At 53.2% G+C, this 21,491-nt stretch overlaps 1 protein-coding gene across 1 annotated transcript; it reads left to right on the top strand.

Annotated features, from left to right (window-relative positions):
* Positions 1-8,467: 8,467 nt before the first annotated feature.
* On the top strand, positions 8,468-20,621 carry ARX (aristaless related homeobox). Its single transcript, XM_072956407.1, has 5 exons — positions 8,468-8,899; positions 10,564-11,440; positions 14,121-14,166; positions 16,936-17,264; positions 19,446-20,621. Exons 1-5 carry the CDS (start codon positions 8,704-8,706, stop codon positions 19,684-19,686), a joined length of 1,689 nt encoding a protein of 562 aa, XP_072812508.1. The 5' UTR covers positions 8,468-8,703; the 3' UTR covers positions 19,687-20,621.
* The last annotated feature ends 870 nt before the right edge of the window (positions 20,622-21,491 follow it).

Below are 21,491 nucleotides of genomic sequence, written 5' to 3'. Positions count from 1 at the left end.
TTTCCCTGTGGCCTTTGGTTGAACATTTCCAAGTGAGATCTTTCTGCCTTCTATGCAGTGGGAGCCAATCCTGAAGATGGGATGCTTGGAAGGTGGGGAGAAGTTGCGGAAGAGGCGCCTGTAAGCAGACAAACGCAAATGAACCTTCCGTAAACAAGATCTATCCAGGGAGGAAGACTGAGACTCAGTATGGACCCAAAGCAAGCAGGACCTTGCAGGGAAATGAGAGTCTTTGAATAACTCTCTCCTCTCCCTTTTCCCTCCCTATCCTGTGATGTCTAGTACCCAGGTGGGCCATATTTCTGGAGGGGATGGAGGGAAGTGGGTGAAAGAAAGGTCTGGAATCTTCTTTGATGATCAGACCCTCTTACAGTTGGCAGAGAATAAAAAGCCCTTTCTGGATATTTTTGCTTGGGATCCCAGAATTCAAATTAGCCAATCTTTGTTTACAACTCTCAGTGTGGGGTGCACACTACTCTACCCCAAAAGCCAGGCCTGTAACAGAAAGCAAGAAACAAGCAATTGGCCTGGAATTGATTCTCCAGTGTGGAAATTGTCAACAACTGTAGTTTCTATTTGTACTATTTAAAAGATAGTGTTGGTGGTCTCTTCGTTTCTCAGAAAAGGGAAATTTTACACCTGTTAGATTATAGACTTGGAGCTATTTATTAGGGAGAACGTACAGTGACAGATAACGCCAACTCTCCATTATCTATGAAAAGAAATAAGTAAAAATCTTTCCTAGGGCTAAATTTTACTTGAACTGTGGGTTTCCATCTCCTTTCTTTCCAGCCTTTTTGGGTTTCTTTGAGCAAAATACATTGGTTTTAATTTCTTCTTAGTCCCTTGCAAACCCTAAGCTGGGTGAGTAATAAACAGTGAAATGGCCCCAATGGCAGGAAAGGAGGGAACTGAAGGAGGATGAGGCCTGGGATAAAACAGGAGTGAGGGAGGGGATCAGCGTCCACCCCTAGGAGAATAAAAAAATCAATTGCCATTTGCTCCAATAAAGTACCTTCTACACTCCCACAGCCACAGTGTAACTGACGCCGCCAGGAAAGGTGTCCTAAGCTGCTCCCGGGTGCCAGGCACTGTGCTAAGAGCCACCGAGAGGGAAGTGCGGGAAAGAATGTGATGTTCAGGGACAACACAACCTGTCAGGCGACGGTGAGAAACCGACGATTTCCCAAAGAAATCTCTTTGGTATCCTCTCACTCAAATCCCCAAGGAAAGCTGCCTCGGCTGACTGTCGGTGCATCTGCATCTGAGCAGTTTGATCAGCTCTCCTCCTGCCACCCTTTCTGCCTCCACTCAAGCGGGCATTTTCCAGAGCGGGTCGGTGACTGCGCCCCTCCCTGCCAGCCCCTCCCTGCCAGCCCCTCCCCGCCGTGCCCTCTCGCGGGCGCCCGGGTCCGGCCGCTCCTCCCCGAGCATCGCCGCCCTCGGGGTCACCGAGAGCGCGATCTGGGCTCTGCTTGCCCGCCCCCGAGTCCCGGGAGGTGACACGACGACGTGGGGCATCCGGGCAGCCACCGCAGGGCCTCTAGCATCTCCCCCGGCCCCGGGTGCGGGCGCTTCCTTCCTGACGAGGAAACCGAGGCCGCCGAGACCGAGCCGGGTGCCCGGCGGACGGCCCTGCCCGCGGTGCGGGGTAGACCCGGGGGCCACGTCAGTGCCGGCGGCCGGGCCTCAGCCGCCCCCAGAGACCCCTGGGCCGCGAGGGTCCCAGCTCTCCACCATCATCGCCCTCCTCTCAGCTCGGGAGCCTCCCCTCTTTCCCCAAAGACGCTGGGTGTCCTCGAAACGGATTCCGGGTGGGCTGGAAAGTCGGGGGGCAGAAGGGGAGCCTCTGGGGAGAGAATGGAACTGCCCCAGATTTGGAAGAGATGCCTGTCAGCGCGTGGAATGGAAGCCTTTCTCCGCAGTTATTTTTATTCCAGGGCCTTTCTTCCTCGTCCTCGTCCTCGTCCTCCTCTATTTTTTCCCCTTTCTGTTCAGCTATTTGTGTTTTCTGATCGGGTAAGTGATTTGCGGCAGGAAATTAGATATCTTTATTCCAGAGGCACTGTGGTTCTAATGTTATCTATTCCAGAGCCGGCTCCGTCCTAGTCGCGGGCCTTTTTTTTTTTTTTAACTTGCAGGTTATTTTGTGATGAAGAGAACAGAGCGCTGTTCAGCCCTGGCATCTTCCCTCCTCCCTTCAACACAATGCAACTCTTAATTAAACATGGAACACCCACGCCTCCCTTCTCACAGGACCCCTTCCATCTGCTCCCCCTACTCTGAAATACCAGCCTTTTATAGGCAGGGAAAGCCTCGTGGTGAACTTCCCAATTAGCGAGACACATCGCAAAATAAGCGACTCTGAAGGGCTATCATTCTTCTTTTTGGAGTCTTCCTTTCTAGACCTTCCCTAGTATGAGTTTTGGTGGCCTTAGTATGACTTTAAAATCCTGCAGGGCTGAGGACATGAGACTGTAGATAGTCGGGGCTTGAGAAGCATGATTTGTGGTTTTGTGATTGATGAGTTATGATGAAAACACTCATTGCAAAAGGAATAAGTGAAGGATCGATTTGAACTGGGAATGTTCCTTCTTTGTAAAGGCATCATCAATAAGTTTTTACCAGAGGTTCTCAGAGCTTCCAGAAGAGTCATCTTTTCCAGGTAGAACAGTCAAAGAGTGTTGGACAAGAACCCTGCATTTCTCTTTTCTTCCTTTCTGGCCACACCAAGAGGGGATAGGTGATCTGTGAGTCGTGGAGAGTGCTGGAGTCTGGGGTTCAGTCTGATGCAAAGATTGGGATGCCCGGGGGAGATGCCGGGCGGTGGCCCCATTCCCGGAGAGTCACAAAGTAGGCAGCCATCAAGGCCCAGGTGGGGGACCCTAGAGGCAGAAGTGGAGGAATCACAGAGATCCAAGGTGGAGGATCCTCAAATCAAAAAAAGGAAAATCCTAGAGTCAGAAGGTGGGAGGGGATCACAAAGCTTGAATGTAGGGGTGCCACAGAGCCCGATTTCAAATAAAAGAAATACCAGAGTAGCTATCTTCAGATGGCCCCTCACTAGGGACTGAGGAATCTGAGGGCACAGGCGGCCAGGCCTCCATGAACACCCCAGAGACAGCGGATTCGGCTTTCCGGTTGGTGTGGCAGCTTCTGCGCGCTTGCCTTCGCGCCACCCCCAATTATTCCACTTCTCGGGCCAGTGTTTCTTGAGGTTCGCCAGCAAGAATCCACCCAGCAATTATCTCCCCTCTCGCGCTCATGGGGGGACATTAACCACGAACGCGCTGGAGAAGAAAGGTACAGATGGGTCTTTTATTGCACACTTGGAAATGTTTCCAAGGCTTTTGTTTTCTTCCCCCATTCATTCCTGCCGAATCACTCTGATCTGCCAACTTCAGTCCCCAGAGGCTGCGGCGGGAGGGCCCGGCCCGCTCCGAGCCCCCGCTAGGGGGCGCGCTCTGGCCGTGGCGCTGAGCCGAGCCCGAGAGGGGGGCTCGGCTGCGAGGACGCGGGCAGCCCAGGTCGGTGGGGCCTTGGGACTGACTCCGGCGTCGGGTCCGTCGCTGCTCCTGACCTGATCTCCAAGCCGTGCCCCCACCACGTCCCGGGGCTCCGGGAGCAGCAGCTACAGAGTAACGGCTGCACCGGGGACGCCTCGACCCTGGACGCACCCGGGGTCCCGCCGTCCGGCGATGGAGAGAGGAAACCAGGTGGTGGTGATTACAGGGTGCCGAGAAGTTTCCCTCTCGGTTTGGAACGTGGGGGATGGGTGAGGCAGGAGATGGGGGCTCCGGCCGAGGATCAAGGGGTGACAGCCCAACCACTTGCTTCTCGCCGTGGGAGGGGACACCCTCCCCACCGAGGGCAGACTTGAGGCCGTGACCGTCTCGCCTGGCTTTGTGCTTGGAGCCAGGCTTGAAAATGCCTCGGTTGGCCGCCTGGATGGATGATGGGGGAGGGGGGTGTCTTCTCTCTAGTTCTCACTTCCCCTACCCCTTTTCCCTAGCTGCTGACGGGTTACCGAAAGTGGCGAAGTTGGAAAATAAGGGGAGTTGTCCTCACACAGTAATCTCACCCACACGTCCATACCTTGAGGGCTCGGCTGTGGTCCTCGGGACGTTTCCCAACCAACCTTTCCCAGCCGAAACCTGATGGTGGAACCCCCGGCTCAGGCGGACGACACGGAGGGAAGGATTAGCAAACGCCAAGGAGTCTTTAATGGGAATCCATGTTCTCAGTCCCTTTGGACCTTTCCACGGGCTGCTCCTCTGAAAACACATCAACAAACACTGTCCACAGACAGCTCCCGGCAGCCGTGGGGAGAACTGAGGCAGGGGTAGGGAGTGGAGGGCAAGAGACGGGCAGACAAGGCGAGGGGCAAGTGCTAGGCAAGCGGATTATGTTACATTTCCTCCTATTACCAGACTTCCAGGAGGAGAGACCTCGATTTGTGCATAAAATGCATACCCCGAAGTGGATGAGACTCTGAAAGCAGCATTTGAGGAGGTTAACCTTGACTGGTTGGAGATAAGGGGGGGTTGGGGGGAGGCAAATATTTCTGTTTGTGCCCTCCGGCTCTTCCCAGCACCGGCTGTCAATCCTGTCGCTTGTTATCCTCACAAGGCTTCAGTTTGTTTGCCTGATCTCAGCAAGGTTTTCTTCCACAAGTAGAACTATAATTGCTATAATTCTACTGTATCATTTGGATCATTGCAGTATTGTTGTTTTCTCTCCCTCTTTCTCTCCTCCTAACACTGCAATAACGCGCTCCAGTGTTAAATTAGCAGGTTGCGGAAGACCATAAATCAATGAAAGTTTGTTTAAAAAAAAGAAATTAAATAAATAAAACAGCAAAATGACTTGGCAAAGGGGACATCACATCACAGAGTATCCTCGCGTGTAATCAGGACTTATTGTCTTCTCTTCCAATGGCTTCCAAATTGGTCGCCAGACTCCAATGAAGTTTATTTCTATTGTTTAAATATATGTTTTGAAGAGGTTGAGCATAATTTAAGGGGACCTGAGCCGTCCGGTGTGGCTGGCAGCCCATTACAGCTTTATTTATCTCTGTGTATATTGCACAATAAATTAAAACATCTCAAATGAAAAGTGTGCAAGGTTAACTCTCCTCCAAACATTTTTTCCTAGATAATAACATCTAACTGCCACCCCCTTATCCCGCACTTCTTGCAAATATAATTTTGAAACTACAATGCAGAATTAGCTCTCACCACAGAAAAGAAAGGGGTTTCTTCCATTTGCCTCTTCTAGGTAATTATTATTTCCAGTCCTGGGGACAAGCCTCATTTTTTCACCATAAACAACAGTTTTGAACACTTCTGACCCCCATTTCCGGCCATAATTGTCATTTTTATTTTAGTGATTGATTTTAAAAGCAGATGAACTGCAAACCATTGTTTTCTAGGCAGCCCAGGAAAAGAAAACGAACAGTTACAGACCCCAAAGATTAGAGGAGCCAGGCGTTGTGAATATCAAAGTACAAACGTGAATGATATTATCACTAAAATGAAATTACTTTTGATGAGTGGGTAAAAGAAAGTGAAGAAAGTGAGGTGAAAAAGTGAAGTGTCATCTTGCTGACAGAGTAAACATTACATTGGCTAAAAACTAAAAGCTCTTTTATACATAGTCCTAAAATCCACTGAAAAGTCTACCTACTCAACAAATCAATTAAATTCTTCTTAGATATGAGACGCATCATTTTGTCTTTTAAAAAACATGTAGAATAACACATATATCTTAAACTCATCTTCTGATTAGACACTATGGAAATGCCAGAAGATTGTCTCCCCGTGGGTATGTTTTAAAAGTTTATTTAATTTAATTTTTCAGGAATAGCAAGAGACAATTGTAGATTTTGTAGTTGGGTATCGAACTGTGACAAAGATAATTTCAGGGCTGCTGGTGTAAAGTGAACTGAGTCGGGCCCTTCTCCCCCAAGTGAATGGACGTGTCTTCCCAATATCGTCCTCACTTGGGAAGACTGATTAGAAAATACCAAAAATAAACAAGATAAAATAACACATAAAGCTAGTGTTTTCACCAAGTTTCCCAAAGAAACACATTATATTCCATTAATAGAATTAGATTTAATTCCAGGGGTCATTAAGTCAGAATCAGAAATTCTATGTTAACCTCCCCCTTTTGCAAGGGATGATTAAAATTAGAATACACCCCAGCAGAAAGTCCGACTTCTTTTTTAAAAAAGGAGAACAGCTGCAGAAGGGGGAGGAGGGGGACGGAAGCAAAGAAATCTTCCACCAAAAGAGTTGAAACCCCGTTACGCTCTCGGAAATGATTTGTACATTTGGGTCTCTTTTTGTTTAACACGATCTTATTTGGACTCGTTTTCAGCCCACTCCCTGCGTGTGCGGGAGTGTGACTCTGAAGTCACAGAGCCACCCGCAGCCGGGTCTTGTGGATTTCCGACGAGGAGCCCACTGGGGAGGTTCAAGTGCCTCAGTCTTTCCCAGGGACCAGCTACAGGGACGCCAGCGAGGGTCGGCGCCTGGAGGCTCGCTCCGAGGAGACCCACGCGTCTTTCCACCTCTCGGCGGCGTCGAGACCCGCACTCGGGGAGTGGGCTCTTTGGGCCCGGGGAGGGAAGAGGGAGGGAATCAGCGTGCGGAACGTTAGTTTAAGCTGAACAGGACAGTATAAAAACACCGAACTGTTGGTGAGGAGGAAAAGGGAAGAATGCAGGAAAGGCAGGAGAAGATCCCAGGTGCCTGGGAACAGCAGAGAGGGTTAAAAGAAAATCAAAAGTCAGAGATAGCTCGGGTTGTCCTTCGCCCCCCACTCCCATCATCCAAGTGTGGGAAAAACTGGTGAGACAAACTAAAAACTAGAGAAACAGAGACAGAGAGACACACAGAGAGACAGAGACATCCTTTTCCCGCTTGCCTTTAATAGTAGTAGTAATATCAGCATTAATATTAACATTATTAATGCTCCTGTTCCCAACCCTTCATCCTCCTCCAGTTGTGTCTTGAATGCTCCTGCCAAGCCAGCCAGATCTGTCTGCCACCCACCCACCAGCATCCAAGAGTTATGCAGATGTTTATGGCTGGGGGAAAAAATCCCAGTTATGCATCCTTGTATTTTTAAATACTGACTGTAAGTGATTCAAGTATAATCCTTTGTAAAACGCTTTTCTCTCTGACACATTGAAGGGGTTGAGAGAGGAAAACCTGGCGTGGATTAGCCCTCCCCGGCCTCTCTCCCACCCACCACCTTCGCCCCCACCCTGCCAGCGTCGGGGTCCCTGGCTGTCCCATGGGCTCTGCACCCAGACAAGGAGGGTGTTCGTGCTAGCCCCTCACCCAGGCTCGGCCCAAATTCAGTCCGAGTTGGGTCTCGGTTCTGAAAGCTGGACGCGCAGGAAGCTGTTTGGGAAGAAACGCGCTCTCCATCTGGCTCGCTCTCTTGCCTTTGCCAGGGGGAGCCAGGCCAGGAGAGTTCAAAATTTTAGGCGCTGAGATTTGGTTGAAGCCAAACCTGGGTGCCGCCCATCCCGGAGCGCTCAGAGCTCCCCGTAGGTTCCGCTGCCTGCGCGCGATTTGAGAATGTCCAGGGTCGGGGTGACGGCCTATCCAACCGAGGCGAATTTATGGGGAAAAGCGGGAAGCGAGTCCGGGGAGAACGGGGGGACTCTCAGACCTGTCCCCAGCCTCGCCTCCTTGCAGCTGACACTGGCCTGTCCCTTTCTGCCTTGTAGATGCTCTAGGGAAGGCCGCGCGCCTTTGGCAGAGCTTCGTCATTAAGGGGACTTTCTCCAGAGTTGAAGACGGAGATGAGAGAGGTTGAGGGACGCTGCTAACAGGAGAGTAACCGCCGGGCTCAGGGTGAACACTACCAGCTCAATGAGTTGGGCCACTAGAGAAAACTGAACGCCCCAACGGCAGACGTTTGCTTTCGGCAGTCACCCCCCCGTACCTCGGAGGCCCGTCTGGCCTAAAGAGGATGGAGACTGAGGGCCGCTGAGGTCAAGGCGCTGTCCTGGGAGCGCAGTACTGGCTTTGAAAAGGGCCAAGTCGGCCCGAACGCAAGCCAAGCCTCAAGGCCTTGACTCCAGGGGAGCGAGGTCCTCCGGTTGGTGGAAGGGGCGCACGTCGCCCAAGTGGCACCTCTACAGGTCTAGCATCTGAATCTGAATAAGTAGAGTTTCGAGCTAGCCCTAAAGAGTTAAAGGAAGAGAATAGAGAACTTAGAAAGTTGTTAGTTAAAAATAAAAAAGAAAGAAATTTGGCTCGAGTCAGTGCCTGCTGCCCCACCACCACCGCCGGCCTTTCCGGAATCCAGTCCAGGCTTTGTGCGGAGCCCACAGCCCGGCGCAGCCCGGCCTCTGGCGAGGACCAATCAGAGGGCGCCTCTCAGCACGTGGAGGAGAGAGACTCCAGCACTCCGCGCCCGCCGCTCACTACACTTGTTACTGCTTGTCCTGAGCGCGGAGAGGACGAGCTCCGGCCGCGGGTAGGGCGGGAGCCGGCAGCCAGCGACCCAGCGAGGCAGGGAGGCACAGAGATCGCAATAATATCCATTATAACCAGCCATCTAACCCCACCCCCAGCACACATCCATCCATCCCACCCGCCCCGGGAGGCAGCCAGCGGCCCGTTTCTCTGCGCCCAGGGGAAAAAAACAAACAAAAAAAACCAAAAAACAAAAAACCCAGCCATGAGCAATCAGTACCAGGAGGAGGGCTGCTCCGAGAGGCCGGAGTGCAAAAGTAAATCTCCAACTTTGCTCTCCTCCTACTGCATCGACAGCATCCTGGGCCGGAGAAGCCCGTGCAAAATGCGGCTGCTGGGAGCCGCGCAGAGCTTGCCCGCCCCTCTGGCCAGCCGCGCCGACCAGGAAAAAGCCGTGCAAGGTAAGGCTGCGTTCGCCAGGCACCTGAAAAGGGTGCTGGGCGCTAGTTTGGATGTTTGATGTTCGGGGGCCAGGGACCTGCGGTCGTCCAACTGGAGACGGAGGAAAGAGAGGGAACAACTCTGAGGCCTGGTGCTCAAAGAGCGGTAAACATCTCGCCAGGGGCTGTCTCTTCCTCCCTGTCTGCTTCCAGAGAAAGCAGAGACCAAGCTTCTTTTTAGGGGCCCTTAGGTTCTCGGTGTTGGTCCTTAGGTCGTTTAAATGCCCCCTTTGGTGGCCTTGGGGGTACTCTGAAGAGGGGCGACAGTTCAGAAAGAGCAGGTGCCGGGTGGACCCTTGTAACAACTTGGTGAAGACAAGAACCCCAAAAGCTGTGAATGGGGACTCCAGACAGAGTGAGCCTTGGCCTTCTTTCCTCCTTGGAAGATTTATTTATATGTGGTGTTTTTTTTCTTCTTCTTCTTCCTCCTCTTCCTCCTCCTCTTCTCCTTCTTCTTCTTCTTCTTTAAATTGTAGATTACTTGTGACCTTTAAACCCAAGCTTTGCAGAAAACATCTCCCTGGGATTCCCCCAAATGCTCCTTATTGTATCTGAAATGTATGAAATGTGCAGCTTCTGGGTGCTATTTTTTCTCTGCTACATTATTTTTCAAGACAGAGTTGAGATGTTTAAAAGCTCTTATTTTTTTTCTAAAATTAAAAATTCCAGAATAACTGTCATTTTGCCCCGAACCTGTTACACTCAAGTTTCGCCTCGAGCTGGCTGCAGAGGTGTCTCAGGAAAAGAACTGTTGATTTCTTTTAAAATCCGTAAACTAGCGGTCCAACCGCAGCGCCACTTGGAAGACAGGAGCGGACAGCGGAGAACGGGGCGTTTAAAATAAAACTGACTTTTTCCTTTTCTTTTTTTAGCCTGCACTGGCACCTGTGCCAGGCGCTTCCTCGAGGAGGAAGGAGCGGCCTGTCCCTATTGCACCCCCTTCCTCCTCCACCCAGGCCTTTCCGAGCCCATTTTCACCAGGACGATTTTTCTGTGCCTTTCTGTGCGAGGTACCCCAGCCCCCTCCCGCTGGGAGCTGTCGGGGCAGGGACCGCACTCAGGGCCACCGGGCCGTTCCCCCTCCCCCGCAGGGGTCGCCCGCGGGGCAGCGAGCGCCTCTCTCGCCAGCCCTGGCCCGCGTCGCAGAGCCGAGGGCAGAGGTCGTGCGCAAAGTTTTCAGCGTGGTGGTGATTTTCTTTTTAAGTTGTTGAATGTTTTCAGAGTGTCCCCTGCCCCGAAATGAGAAGGAAAAAAGTGAGAGAGAGGGCAAAGGAGAAGAAAAAGAAAGGAATGAAGGAGGGAGGGCACAAAAGAGAAAGGAAGGAAGGGGAGAGAAAGATGAGGAAAGAATGGGAGAGACGGGGAGAGGAAGAAAAAATGGAAGGGAGAGGAGAGAGCAAAGGAGGTAAAGGAAAGAAGAAAGGAAATAAAGGGAAGAGTGGGAGAGGGAACGGACAGGAGGGACGGAGGAGGAGAGAAGGAAAAAAGAAGGAAACAAGAGAAAGGGAAAGATGTAAAGAAAAGGAAAACGCAAGAAAAATGGGGGAGGAGAAGGGCTTGGAGTCTGGCGGCGCGGGCGGGACGCCGGGCCCGCCGGCGCGCTGATCGCTCTGCCTTGCCCGCAGGCTCCCCCAAGGGCAGCAGCGCCCCGTTCGAGGCCGAGCTGCACCTGCCGCCCAAGCTGCGGCGCCTGTACGGCCCGGGCGGGGGCCGCCTCCTCCAGGGCGCCGCGGCGGCGGCGGCGGCGGCGGCGGCGGCGGCTGCGGCGGCGGCCACGGCCACAGCGGGCCCGCGGGGGGAGGCCCCTCCGCCGCCGCCGCCGACCGCGCGGCCCGGGGAGCGGCCGGACGGCGCGGGGGCCGCCGTGGCCGCCGCGGCCGCAGCCGCCGCGGCCTGGGACACGCTCAAGATCAGCCAGGCGCCGCAGGTGAGCATCAGCCGCAGCAAGTCGTACCGCGAGAACGGGGCGCCCTTCGTGCCGCCGCCGCCCGCGCTGGACGAGCTGGGCGGCCCGGGGGGCGCCGCGCACCCGGACGAGCGCCTCGGCGCCGCCGGCGGCCCTGGTGGCGCCCCGGCGGCGAGTAGCGGCGCGGGCGCCGAGGACGACGAGGAGGAGCTGCTGGAGGACGAGGAGGACGAGGACGAGGAAGAGGAGCTGCTGGAAGACGACGAGGAGGAGCTGCTGGAGGACGACGCCCGCGCGCTGCTCAAGGAGCCCCGGCGCTGCGCGGTGGCCGCCACCGGCGCGGTGGCCGCTGCCGCCGCCGCGGCCGTGGCCACCGAGGGCGGGGAGCTGTCGCCCAAGGAGGAGCTGCTGCTGCACCCAGAGGACGCTGAGGGCAAGGACGGCGAGGACAGCGTCTGCCTGTCTGCGGGCAGCGACTCAGAGGAGGGGCTGCTGAAGCGCAAACAGCGGCGCTACCGCACCACGTTCACCAGCTACCAGCTGGAGGAACTGGAGCGGGCCTTCCAGAAGACGCACTACCCTGACGTCTTCACCAGGTACGCGGGAGGGGTAGTCGCGGCAGCAGCGGCTGGAGGGCTCCGGAGTGGGTCCCGGAGAGGGCAGGCGGGCGGGCGGGCAGGGGCCACGGGCTCAGGGCTCCGGGCAGGGACTTCGCTCCTGGACTCTACCCGGGCGCGCCCTCCCAAGGCACCCACACTCCTGCTCACCAAAAACTGCTCCCTCCTTCCACCACTACTGGGGGCTTTAAGTTTAGACTCGGATGACTTCTTTCCTTTCTAAGGTCTCTCCAGTTTAATTTTTCCAAATTACAAGTTGTAGTTAGAGAAAGAGAAACGGCCTCTGCAAACGGGCACCCGAACGCGCCACCTTGGAGACGTGCGCACCCCGGCGCACACAGTCAGGGTCCCCGGCGCTGCGGTTCGGGCCAGGTCCCAGACGAGGCGCAGGAAGCGCTACGGGCCTTCGCCGCCAGAACTAAGCAGGGGCTATTTTTGGCCGCTGTGTGGTGCGCTCGCCACCCCCGCCTGATGCCCCGGGAGCCTGCTGGGTATCAGTTACGCGGTTCGCAGTAAAGCTGGAGCCCGTGCCTGAGGAGAAGGCCGTTAAAAAGAACTAGGTTCTGTCATTTGAGGACTCCTGAAATAGCCGAAGGAAGTCAAAACTGGTCAATGTTTGGTATCTACAACCGTGGGGGCACCAGTCAGAATCTTCCCTTCTCACCGCTGTCCCCTCTCGCTCCACATACTTTATACCCAGTGTTGGTTTAATGTATGCGCGTTCACAGGAGTGAGCATTGATTGCTGGGAGCCTGGCAGGCAATAGACGAAACAGCCTGGGGAATTTTTCCTTTGAACGGGTGTCCAACCAGGGTATTCCGCCTGTTCACGATCCACTTCCCAGTCGCGTGAGTTTTTTGGGGAAAGGTGTGCCTGTGAGATGACTGGGACCCTGGACGCTGACTTATTCATCTGACCTGGGGTGCCGGCCAGGCTGGGGGTCTTCCTCTCCCACCCCAAGGCTAAGGTCTGGCCCAGGCGAGGAGCCACGGTTAGGGCAAACTTCCCCCAACAAGGAAGGAGAAAGGGATGGGTATCTGCCTGGCGTTGGGATTGTCAAGCTCAAGCAGCTTCTTTGAGCAGCTTCTTCGCAGGAGACGTGTACAGCTTTTCAATGTGCATTTTAGTAGCGAAAAGCTGCCCCCCGCCTTGAACCAGAGGAGAAATTACTTAGTGCTCAGGAGGCCCGAGCCAACTCTCCAGTGTAGTTGGTCTAGCAATTAATTGCCAAACTGTCTCCTAACCAGAAACGGAAAAGAGTAGATTGGCTGTGGGGCAAAGGCATTCTACTTGATCATCCCTTCAGCTAAACTTGGTCCTCTCCTATGCCATCCAGTCCCTTCATTATCTTTAAAAAAGAAAATAAAATTTAAAATCAGTGTGTGCTACCAAATAGCTACCTGGCCAACCCACTTTTTGCATTTATCACACAAGTGTAATTCAAAAGAAGAAAGTGATGCAATGTCACTTGGCACCCAGGTCTGCCCTTTTCTAGCTTCTCCGGGGGAACCAAAGTACCAGAAAAGAGGCAGCTCCTCTTCACCACCCCACGCCCACCTCTTTTCAATCCGGGCATTCGTTAGAGCATCTTGGCTCCTTCCCGGAGCCAGCCAGGAGTGTGGTTTGGGGATTTTAGATTTGCTGTGCTCACTGTAGCAGGAGGCAGCAGGAAGCCCTCAGCGAACCGGTTTTCTCCCAGTGCTGAAGTTTCAGGTGTGGACTTTGGGGACTGCCAGCAGTGCAGACCCGGGTCCCAGGCTGAAGCAGTCCTGGCTCCTTCATATTAGCGAGCGGAGAGCCAATTATTCTTGGTGCGCTCATATTTTCGGTAAACAGGTCGTAAGCCGTTTTACAGCATCTTAAATGGTTTCCTATTTGCCTTAATTATCGCAGTAATAACTGCAATGACGGGGTAGGGTTTCAGTTAAATTGACTTCCCCTGAGATGGGCAGGGTTTGTAGTGGGCACTGGAGTCAGGAGGTGCACAGAATTTTGTTTAATCGAAAAATTACCCCACTGAACTCTTAACAAGCTTAACATATCTCCAGAGGGTAATAGGGAGTATGACCTAAGGGGGTGAGGGAGAGAGGAAGGCGGGGGAGAGGGAGAGATGGAGGGAAAGGCAGAGAGCTGGCAAGGGAGAGAAAGAGAGAGAGACAGAGAGAGCAGAAGGGAGAGAACATTTTTTAAAGAAGGCAGAAAGAAACCAAGAATGTGAAAGGAATGTTTTTAGTTGAGTGCTGAGTTCTCCCATTTACTATTAGGACCAAACAGGGTAAAAAGCACTCTGTGTGTGTATGTGTGTGCGCGCGTGTGCGTGCGTGTGTGTGTGTGTGTGTTTGTGTGTTTCTTGTCTAACTCTGGATTAAGAGAGAGCGAGAAAGAATCTGAGTTTATAGACTTGTAGACTCAAGATGCCATCCCCGTCACTCTTGAATATCATGCAATACAGTGCAATATATAATCTCCTGTATCTGGCAATGTGTTATGTTTTTATGTTTTCAGTCAAATAGCAGGCACTCCAGTGGTGAAGGGCTGGTGATGCCCATGTGTTTGGGGTGAGACCCTAATGGAGGAGGCTGCCAGCGAGGGAAAGGTGGCTGACAGGGGACTGCTGGAGCCTGCAGTGACCTCCTGCCTGTGTGTTGCTTTCTTATAGGGAGGAACTGGCCATGAGGCTGGACTTGACTGAAGCCCGGGTCCAGGTGAGCTGCACTGCAGAGAGGGAGGAAGGGGGGAGGGGTGGTGGGCTGTGGGGAGAGTGGGAGAGAGATGAGTTGATGGATTTGGGGGGTTGTGGAGAGACCCCTCCTTCATAACATGAAGGGAAGCAGAATTAGAAAGACAGACCCAAACACTCACACACAAAACTATATTAAAACATGAAGACCTGGGCGGTTCAAGGGGAAGGCTTCTAGGTTTGGGAGCCTTGTGGAAGGAGACCAGGATCACAAGAGGGGTTTCAGGGTCCCTGAGACTGAAGTTCATAAGCCCCCCCACCCCCAGCCTCTGAAGGAAACAATCTCTGAACTGACTTCTCCTGATTGAAATAATGGGATGGAGCATGGATTTGGTTGTTAGACAAATCCGCTCAGCTCCAAGCAGGTATTTGGCTGCGATTAAGTCTCCAATCGGGCTTCATAAAAGCCCACTTAGTGCTAGAACAAACAGGGCCATTTGAAGGCAAAATGCTGTTTGATTTCCCCTCCGCCCGCACAAGGAGCTGGCTAATGCTATTTGATTTCCCATTTTTTATAGCAATGAGCCCACATTGATCTAATAGGGAGTGAGTGCAATGCTATTAAAGGTGTTTGCAGCCCCATACCAGAGTGCATTTCCGAACCCAGGCCTCATAACCAAAGAGACGATCAACACTGGGCAGCCCCAATGGCCAACAGAAAACAGATGTCCCCTGGTTAGGAGCTGAGTGAATCACTTTACAGTCAAAATCAAGCGCTGATAAAGCACAATAAATTCCATATGGCTCATTTAATACACAACAGCTTCTTGCATTAGAGGGCTAATGATGAGGCCTGTCCCCTCCTTTCTGTTGACACATTTCTCCATTGTCAAACAGAGATGTGACAGCAACTCCGTATTTTCAGCTCAGGGGAACGAGTCGTGGGAAAGTTAAATAACTTTTAAAAAGAAAGAGAGCGCCCCCTCCCCTTCTCCTCTCTCCCTATTCACTGGAGAAGATGTAATTAAGTGAATATGAATTATTAGAGTCCTTTCGTTTACCTTTGGGGGGCCTCAGAGGTATTAATTCAATAATGAGGAATTGCAGGGGGACATCTTGATAATTGCAGTTGAGCTGGGAGAGCCGATCTGTCTGTAAAAGGTTTCCACGTTCTTTGAGGGCATTTCTGCCTCCACTGTCCGCACCCCCTCCACTCCTTTCACTGCCTTGGAGGAGCAGCAATCTTCCCGTCTAGACAGATTTGGATACACAAAAGCTGCCCACCCAGCCTGGTCCCATCTAGACTTACTTGTTCAAGTCTCTGAATTTCCACACTGGAGTGTTTCTGCAATTCTCAAATAGATTATTTGAGGGCTGTGGAATGTTATGGGTGGGCCCCCTTTTGGCAGAATTTTAAGTAATCCACCAATTTGGATTCTTGATTTTTCTTGCCCCAGGTGGCTGTCTACAAGTCCAACCAAGCCTAGATACTAGTGCTAGTAACGACAGCTCCCAGTGTGTATATTTGAAAGGCACAGATGTCTTAAAAATTTTTTAAACATATTCCTTTGGGATCATTTACATTATATTTGAATATAACTCTGTATAGCCCTGGAGTTCATTCTTAATTGGTAGACTTGTGTGCAGGCATAAACCCAGCCCTAAGAATCTTAATGCCTTCAGGGGAGAAGGAGCATATCTTCTCGGCTGTGGGTGTGATGAGCAGGTCACATAAAAATAATTTCATGCTCCTGAAAGTTATTTTTAGCCTGTGGTAGCTGCCACATTTCAGGTAAAGGTCTCTACTAAAACTGCTTTCTATTAACAATTAGGAAGATACCTTGTGCTGAAAACCTCCCCCAAGCCTAGAACTGTCTTATTTAAATAACCTGTTTAAACCGCATTCCCAGAGGAAATAAAGGACTGTTCGCTCTGAAGGTGTGCACCATCTCCAGGCGTCCCACACGCTGGCCGCGCAGCCAGTGCCTTCCGGGCAGAGCTGATCCCAGCGCAGAGCTCCCTGTGTACCCCACGCTCCATTTCAAGGAGGACTGACCCCCTCAAATGTCTGCCTGTTTGCTAATTACCATGGGTACTCCTTCCCTCCGTCCCAGCTCTCTCTAAGCCCAGAACCCAGAGTGGTAATCATAGGTGTCCAATAACTATTTCGGGAAAGATTAAATGAACCACCTCCCCGATTCCCTTTTCAACACAGCAAGGATTTTGCCAGCTCTTGTGTAAACCTGAAATAGGCAAGCATCACTGATGGGCAGCAGAAGGCTGATACGCATTCTTCTCTTGGTGGCTGCCATTCCCAAAAGTCACCACTGAATGCCCGCTTCCACAGCCGTATTCTAGTCCTTCCTCATCACAGCCTTATGAATAAAGTTTTATTATCCCCATTTTACAGATGAGAAAACTGAGGTTCAGAGAGCTTTAAGTGACCTGTTTAAAGACACACAGCAAGCAAAAGCAGTGCAGACATTTAAACTTTGGCTTCCCCACCTTGAAACACCAAATCACTTTCCTTAAACCTGGAAGGGAACTAGGCTAATTGAAATATTCACTGGAAAGGGTTTGCTTGCCCTGTGTCTCTTGCTGGCTTTTCGTTTGGGCCCCCTTTCACTGCCCCTTTGGCCCCAGATGTGTCCTTGAATAACCTGAGGCCAGAGAGGGGCGAGATGGGAGTGGGCCGCAGTGGAAAGGAGGGGGGCCCCACAGCGCGGGCCGGGGGAGAGAAAGGGAGGGTGCACCCTGAGCCGTGCTGACCCGGGCCTTTCTCTCCTCTTCGCAGGTCTGGTTCCAGAACCGTCGGGCGAAGTGGCGCAAGCGGGAGAAGGCGGGCGCGCAGACACATCCCCCGGGGCTGCCCTTCCCTGGGCCTCTTTCCGCCACCCACCCGCTCAGCCCCTACCTGGATGCCAGCCCCTTCCCACCACATCACCCTGCGCTCGACTCGGCCTGGACGGCCGCTGCCGCCGCCGCTGCTGCCGCCTTCCCGAGCCTACCTCCGCCTCCAGGCTCGGCCAGCCTGCCGCCCAGCGGGGCGCCGCTGGGCCTGAGCACTTTCCTCGGAGCCGCTGTGTTCCGGCATCCGGCCTTCATCAGCCCTGCGTTCGGCAGGTAACAAGTGACCTCGGGGAGTCTGTCAGTCTCTCATACACGCACAGAGGCTGGGGTCCAGGGAGGAGGCTGGAAACGGTCAGGGACAACACACATCTTTTCTCTGGCTTAACCCCAGAGATTTAGCCTAAGAAAATACTCCCTAATTTTGCCTCAAACAATGTGGCTCTTGAAGGGAATGACTTGGGACTGAGTGGCGAAGGGAAGGACGGTGGCAGTAACAACAACTGTAGAAACTGGAAGTATTCAGTGAAAGCTGTAAAAGTATTGTTTGAAGGCAGCAACAGGCCAGGTCATAGGTGTCAGTGGGTACAGGTATAGGCCACAGAACCGGCGTGACTTTTCAAGTTTTGCAAAAATCCTTCCTCATGCCCCAAAGCCTGGCAGCCAGAGGAACACAGCCCTGGTCCCCACAGGAGCCCTGGAGCCACGGGCCCTCTGGGTGTAAAGAATTCTTTCTTCTTCCCCAGACTCTATCTTCCTTGTCACTCAAGTGACCCGCTGCCAACCACACCCCAAAACGCGCAACCCCCGACCCCCGACCCCCACAGTGGCACAAGACAACGAAATAAAAGAGACAGTTCATCGTATATTATAATTCCCTTTCTTTAAATGAACATCAAATGATGAAATTTAAAGTCTGTATATTCACACAGACAAAGAAACAAAGGAGAGATGTATTAAGTTGGAAAGTGCAGTGAAAATAAAACTGAATGCAGCTTCAATGATCTCTCTTTGGAAGAACAAAGAAATAATTGATTCATCCAACTGCACAGCTACTTAACATAAAATCACCTTGGAGAAAATTTTCAAAAAAGACTCAAAGTAAAATTAGTTTCTTGTAACAAACCAATACAGTAAACAGAAAGTGCACTGAAGTGTAGTTAGTGACTCAGTTTACCTAGTGGAACCAGGGTATGTTATCTCCCCTCCAGGCCACACTTCATTATTTCTTTCTGGAAAAAAATTTTAAAGTCCTGTGTCCTTCGCCCCCTACACCTTCCTTTTCCCTTCTCACAAGTGACTTGTAAAAGCTGGCAAACCCGGCTGTGAGATTTGGAGAGGCTGGAAGAGGGGTGCAGTGCAGGTGGCACGAGGGGTGGAGGGTGGACTTGGGAGAAGCCGGAGGCGCTCCTCGAGGCCAGGTGGGCTCATTTCTAATCGTGGAAACCCTGAGTTGGCCCTGCGGGGGCCCGGAGCCAAAGCCCAGGGCGGGGCGTGGGGAATAGCTGCGGTTGTGTCGGGTGGCCAAGGGCAGCTCGGGCCTCCGGTGCAGTGCAAAGAGGGTGGAGGCGCCGTGCCGAGCAATCCTGGCGCCTCCGGGAGGTGGTGACTCGGACTGGGGTTCCAGGCTTGGGCCTCACAGTGCGCCGCATGCGGAGGTCGCGGGTCTGTGGTCTCTCTCTCTCGGGCAAGAGGCTGCAGGGGCGCAAGGAAGGCGGCGGGGTCGGGGGAAAGGTGTCGCCGCGCTGGGACGTGGGGCCGATGGCGGGTCAGAGCCGCTGGTCGAGCGGAAATCAACAGGCGGGCGCCCCCCACCCCCACCTCGTGGTCATCGGTCGGCACTGGTAGCTCAGCCCGGTGCGGGAGGGCTGCCGAGGCAGCGGGAAGGCCGGCCAACAAGACCGGCTTTTCCAGGGTAAAAGGAGCCCAGGATGGGAAGGCGCCCTAGAGGGTACAAAGTGCAGCACAGGTCTCTATCAGTTTTGATCCCACGTTCTCCCTTCTTTCTGCCCCCTCCCCTTTTCTCTCCTCTTCTTTCTCTTTGTCTCTCCTCTTTTTCTCTCCTGGCAAATAGTATTACAGGCAACTGGAACTCCTGGTCTGAGAATACACCCCCCTTTTGCGCAGTCGGGCCGTGGGGTTTGGAGACGTGGGGCCTGCCTCCGCCCCGGCTCTGGACCCTCCAGGAATATCTGGCCCCTTGGTCTCGCTCTCTCTCGCTCTCTCTCGCTCTCTCGCTCTCTCGGTTCCCTGCTGTAGTAAACCCTCTCAGAGCACCCCAGCCTCCCGCCCTGCGCCCCCAGCCACTCCTCAGGCCGGGCCTGCGACTCCGGCCCCTGCGGCGCCCCTCCGTGCCCTTCTGTCCCCTCTACTCTCCCCCCCAGGAGAGGCGGCGGGAAAAGCTGCCCGCGGCTCGCAGCTCCCTGGCCGTGACCACGCTGTTTGCTCTCCCCGCAGGCTCTTTTCCACCATGGCCCCCCTGACCAGCGCGTCGACCGCAGCCGCGCTCCTGAGACAGCCCACGCCGGCCGTGGAGGGCGCGGTGGCGTCGGGCGCGCTGGCCGACCCGGCCACGGCGGCCGCAGACAGACGCGCTTCTAGCATAGCGGCGCTGAGGCTCAAGGCCAAGGAGCACGCGGCGCAGCTCACGCAGCTCAACATCCTGCCGGGCACCAGCACGGGCAAGGAGGTGTGCTAAAGGCTGCCCTCCACCCTCGCACCCCGGGCGCGCCCCGAAAGGTCACCTCACTCAGCACCACTCAAGACCAAATGGAAACAGAGGACCAGCACACTCCCGAGACGGCACTGAGAGAGCGCAGCCGCCTTCGCAGCAGCCTGGACGCGGGCACGGCAGCCCTCGGCGCTACCGGACGTGGCACCTCGTCGGCTGGCTGTCCACCCGCCCCTGCCCCTGCCCACTTCGCTCCAAATCGAACGTCCACTCTCTCCCGTTCTTACTTTACTGAAGATACCGGGGAGGTTTTCTCCCCAAGATGCCTGGTATTGAAGTCAAAATTTTTAAAAGCCCAACCTCTCTTCCTCCTGACACCCTCACTTAGCTTTTTTTGTTTGTTTAATAGCATTTTGGCGCTCTAAGTTGATATCCCCAGCGTGGGCCCCGGCGAGAAGCCAGGGCCGGGGGAGCGAATGCGAATCTGTAAGATAGCTAACAGTGCACTTAACGGAAAGGGGCGTCTTGTTCTTGTTCTCTTCTTTATCATACACCAACCAAGGTTTTTATATCAAACCAAAGGGAAATACTCTGCTAGAATATGGACTGTTGAAGTCACCAAACTGTGATTATTGATTCTGTACATACCATTGTTATTAAAAAAAAAGAACAGAGCTTTGTATATTTGAAATGTTATAACGCAATTGCACTCAGCGTGGTATGGTAAAAGTTTGTCCTCCTGTAGATTCTTACTGTGTTGTAGATATGGTAGGGTTCCTAGACAAATATTTATGTACTCAAGCCCTTTATTTAACTTATTAACTGTAGAGGCTTCCGAAACCTACAAGATAAAGGCAATGGTACAGTACTTTTGTGTAATGTGTAATTGTTATCACTTTTCCTTGCTATCTAGTGGAGAAGTGTCACGCTCAAAATAAAAAAAAATTATATGTTTAACAGAAGGAAGTGTGAATACTCTCTGCAGGCGCTGAGGGGACAATAGAAGGGAGCCCCCCCAGACGCCAGGGGTGGAGGGTGCGCTCCAGCACCTTCTGGGCTTATCTGCACCAGCGTTCTCCTGGCAGAGGCCCCTGGTTTGAACCTGATCCCCAAAGGGATCCGGGTTTCCTAAGAAGGTTAAGATTGCCGCCTCGGGCTTTCTACGCTTCTCGGCTCTCTGGTCGTGTCGCAGCCGGAGCTGGGTGGCCAGGGCCGGGGAGGTGGGGTGGGCTCGAGGGTGGGTGGGTGCACGGTAGGCGTTGTTGATGGTGAAGACAACTTTGAAGCGAACGGGAGTCTTGGATCAGAAGGCGAAGGAAACTGTTCGTCGGAAGTGCCACGTACAAGGAAGTGCGCAGTCCGAGATGACAGGTAATGGCGAGAGCGAGGAGCCCAGGCTTCCGAGGGGGCGGGCTCCAGGGTACACGCGCGGGGAGGAGGGTGTGTGTTTGTGTGTGTGTGTGTGTGTGTGTGTGTGTTTGAGAGAGAGAGAAGAACGCAGGAACAGTGATGGAAAGGCAGCGAGGGGTATCCAAGTGGCAGATCTTAAGTCGACAAATGTCATTACATCACTTATCCAGGCACTGGGAAATGTATATACTTAAAAAAAAATCTAAACAACTCAGGTTTCTCGAGAAGACCCAAACAGATTTGCAATCTGCCACCCCTCTGGGTGCACCCCTCCCCGCGTCAGCGACGGTAGCTTCTCCCTCCCCCAGGGCCTGCCTGCGCCCCTCGGGTGACCGCTTGGTGTAAGCCCGCCCGCGGGGGCCGGGTCTCGCCAACGCTCCCAGGGTGATGGGAAAGGGAAGAGAAGCTTAATTAGTTTCAAT

Source organism: Vicugna pacos, chromosome X, assembly GCF_048564905.1.
Source record: "Vicugna pacos chromosome X, VicPac4, whole genome shotgun sequence".
NCBI lineage: Eukaryota > Metazoa > Chordata > Mammalia > Artiodactyla > Camelidae > Vicugna > Vicugna pacos.
Note: the sequence above shows the minus strand (reverse complement) of the source record. Positions and strands in the feature narration are given on the sequence as shown.

What these genes read in the sequence shown, in the direction of transcription:
- ARX (XM_072956407.1), top strand. Translation starts at nt 8,704, where the DNA reads ATGAGCAATCAGTACCAGGAGGAGGGCTGCTCCGAGAGGCCGGAGTGC. An exon ending in CCAGGAAAAAGCCGTGCAAG is followed by an intron (nt 8,900 to 10,563) that starts GTAAGGCTGCGT and finishes CCTTGCCCGCAG; the next exon opens with GCTCCCCCAAGGGCAGCAGC. An exon ending in TGACTGAAGCCCGGGTCCAG is followed by an intron (nt 14,167 to 16,935) that starts GTGAGCTGCACT and finishes TCCTCTTCGCAG; the next exon opens with GTCTGGTTCCAGAACCGTCG.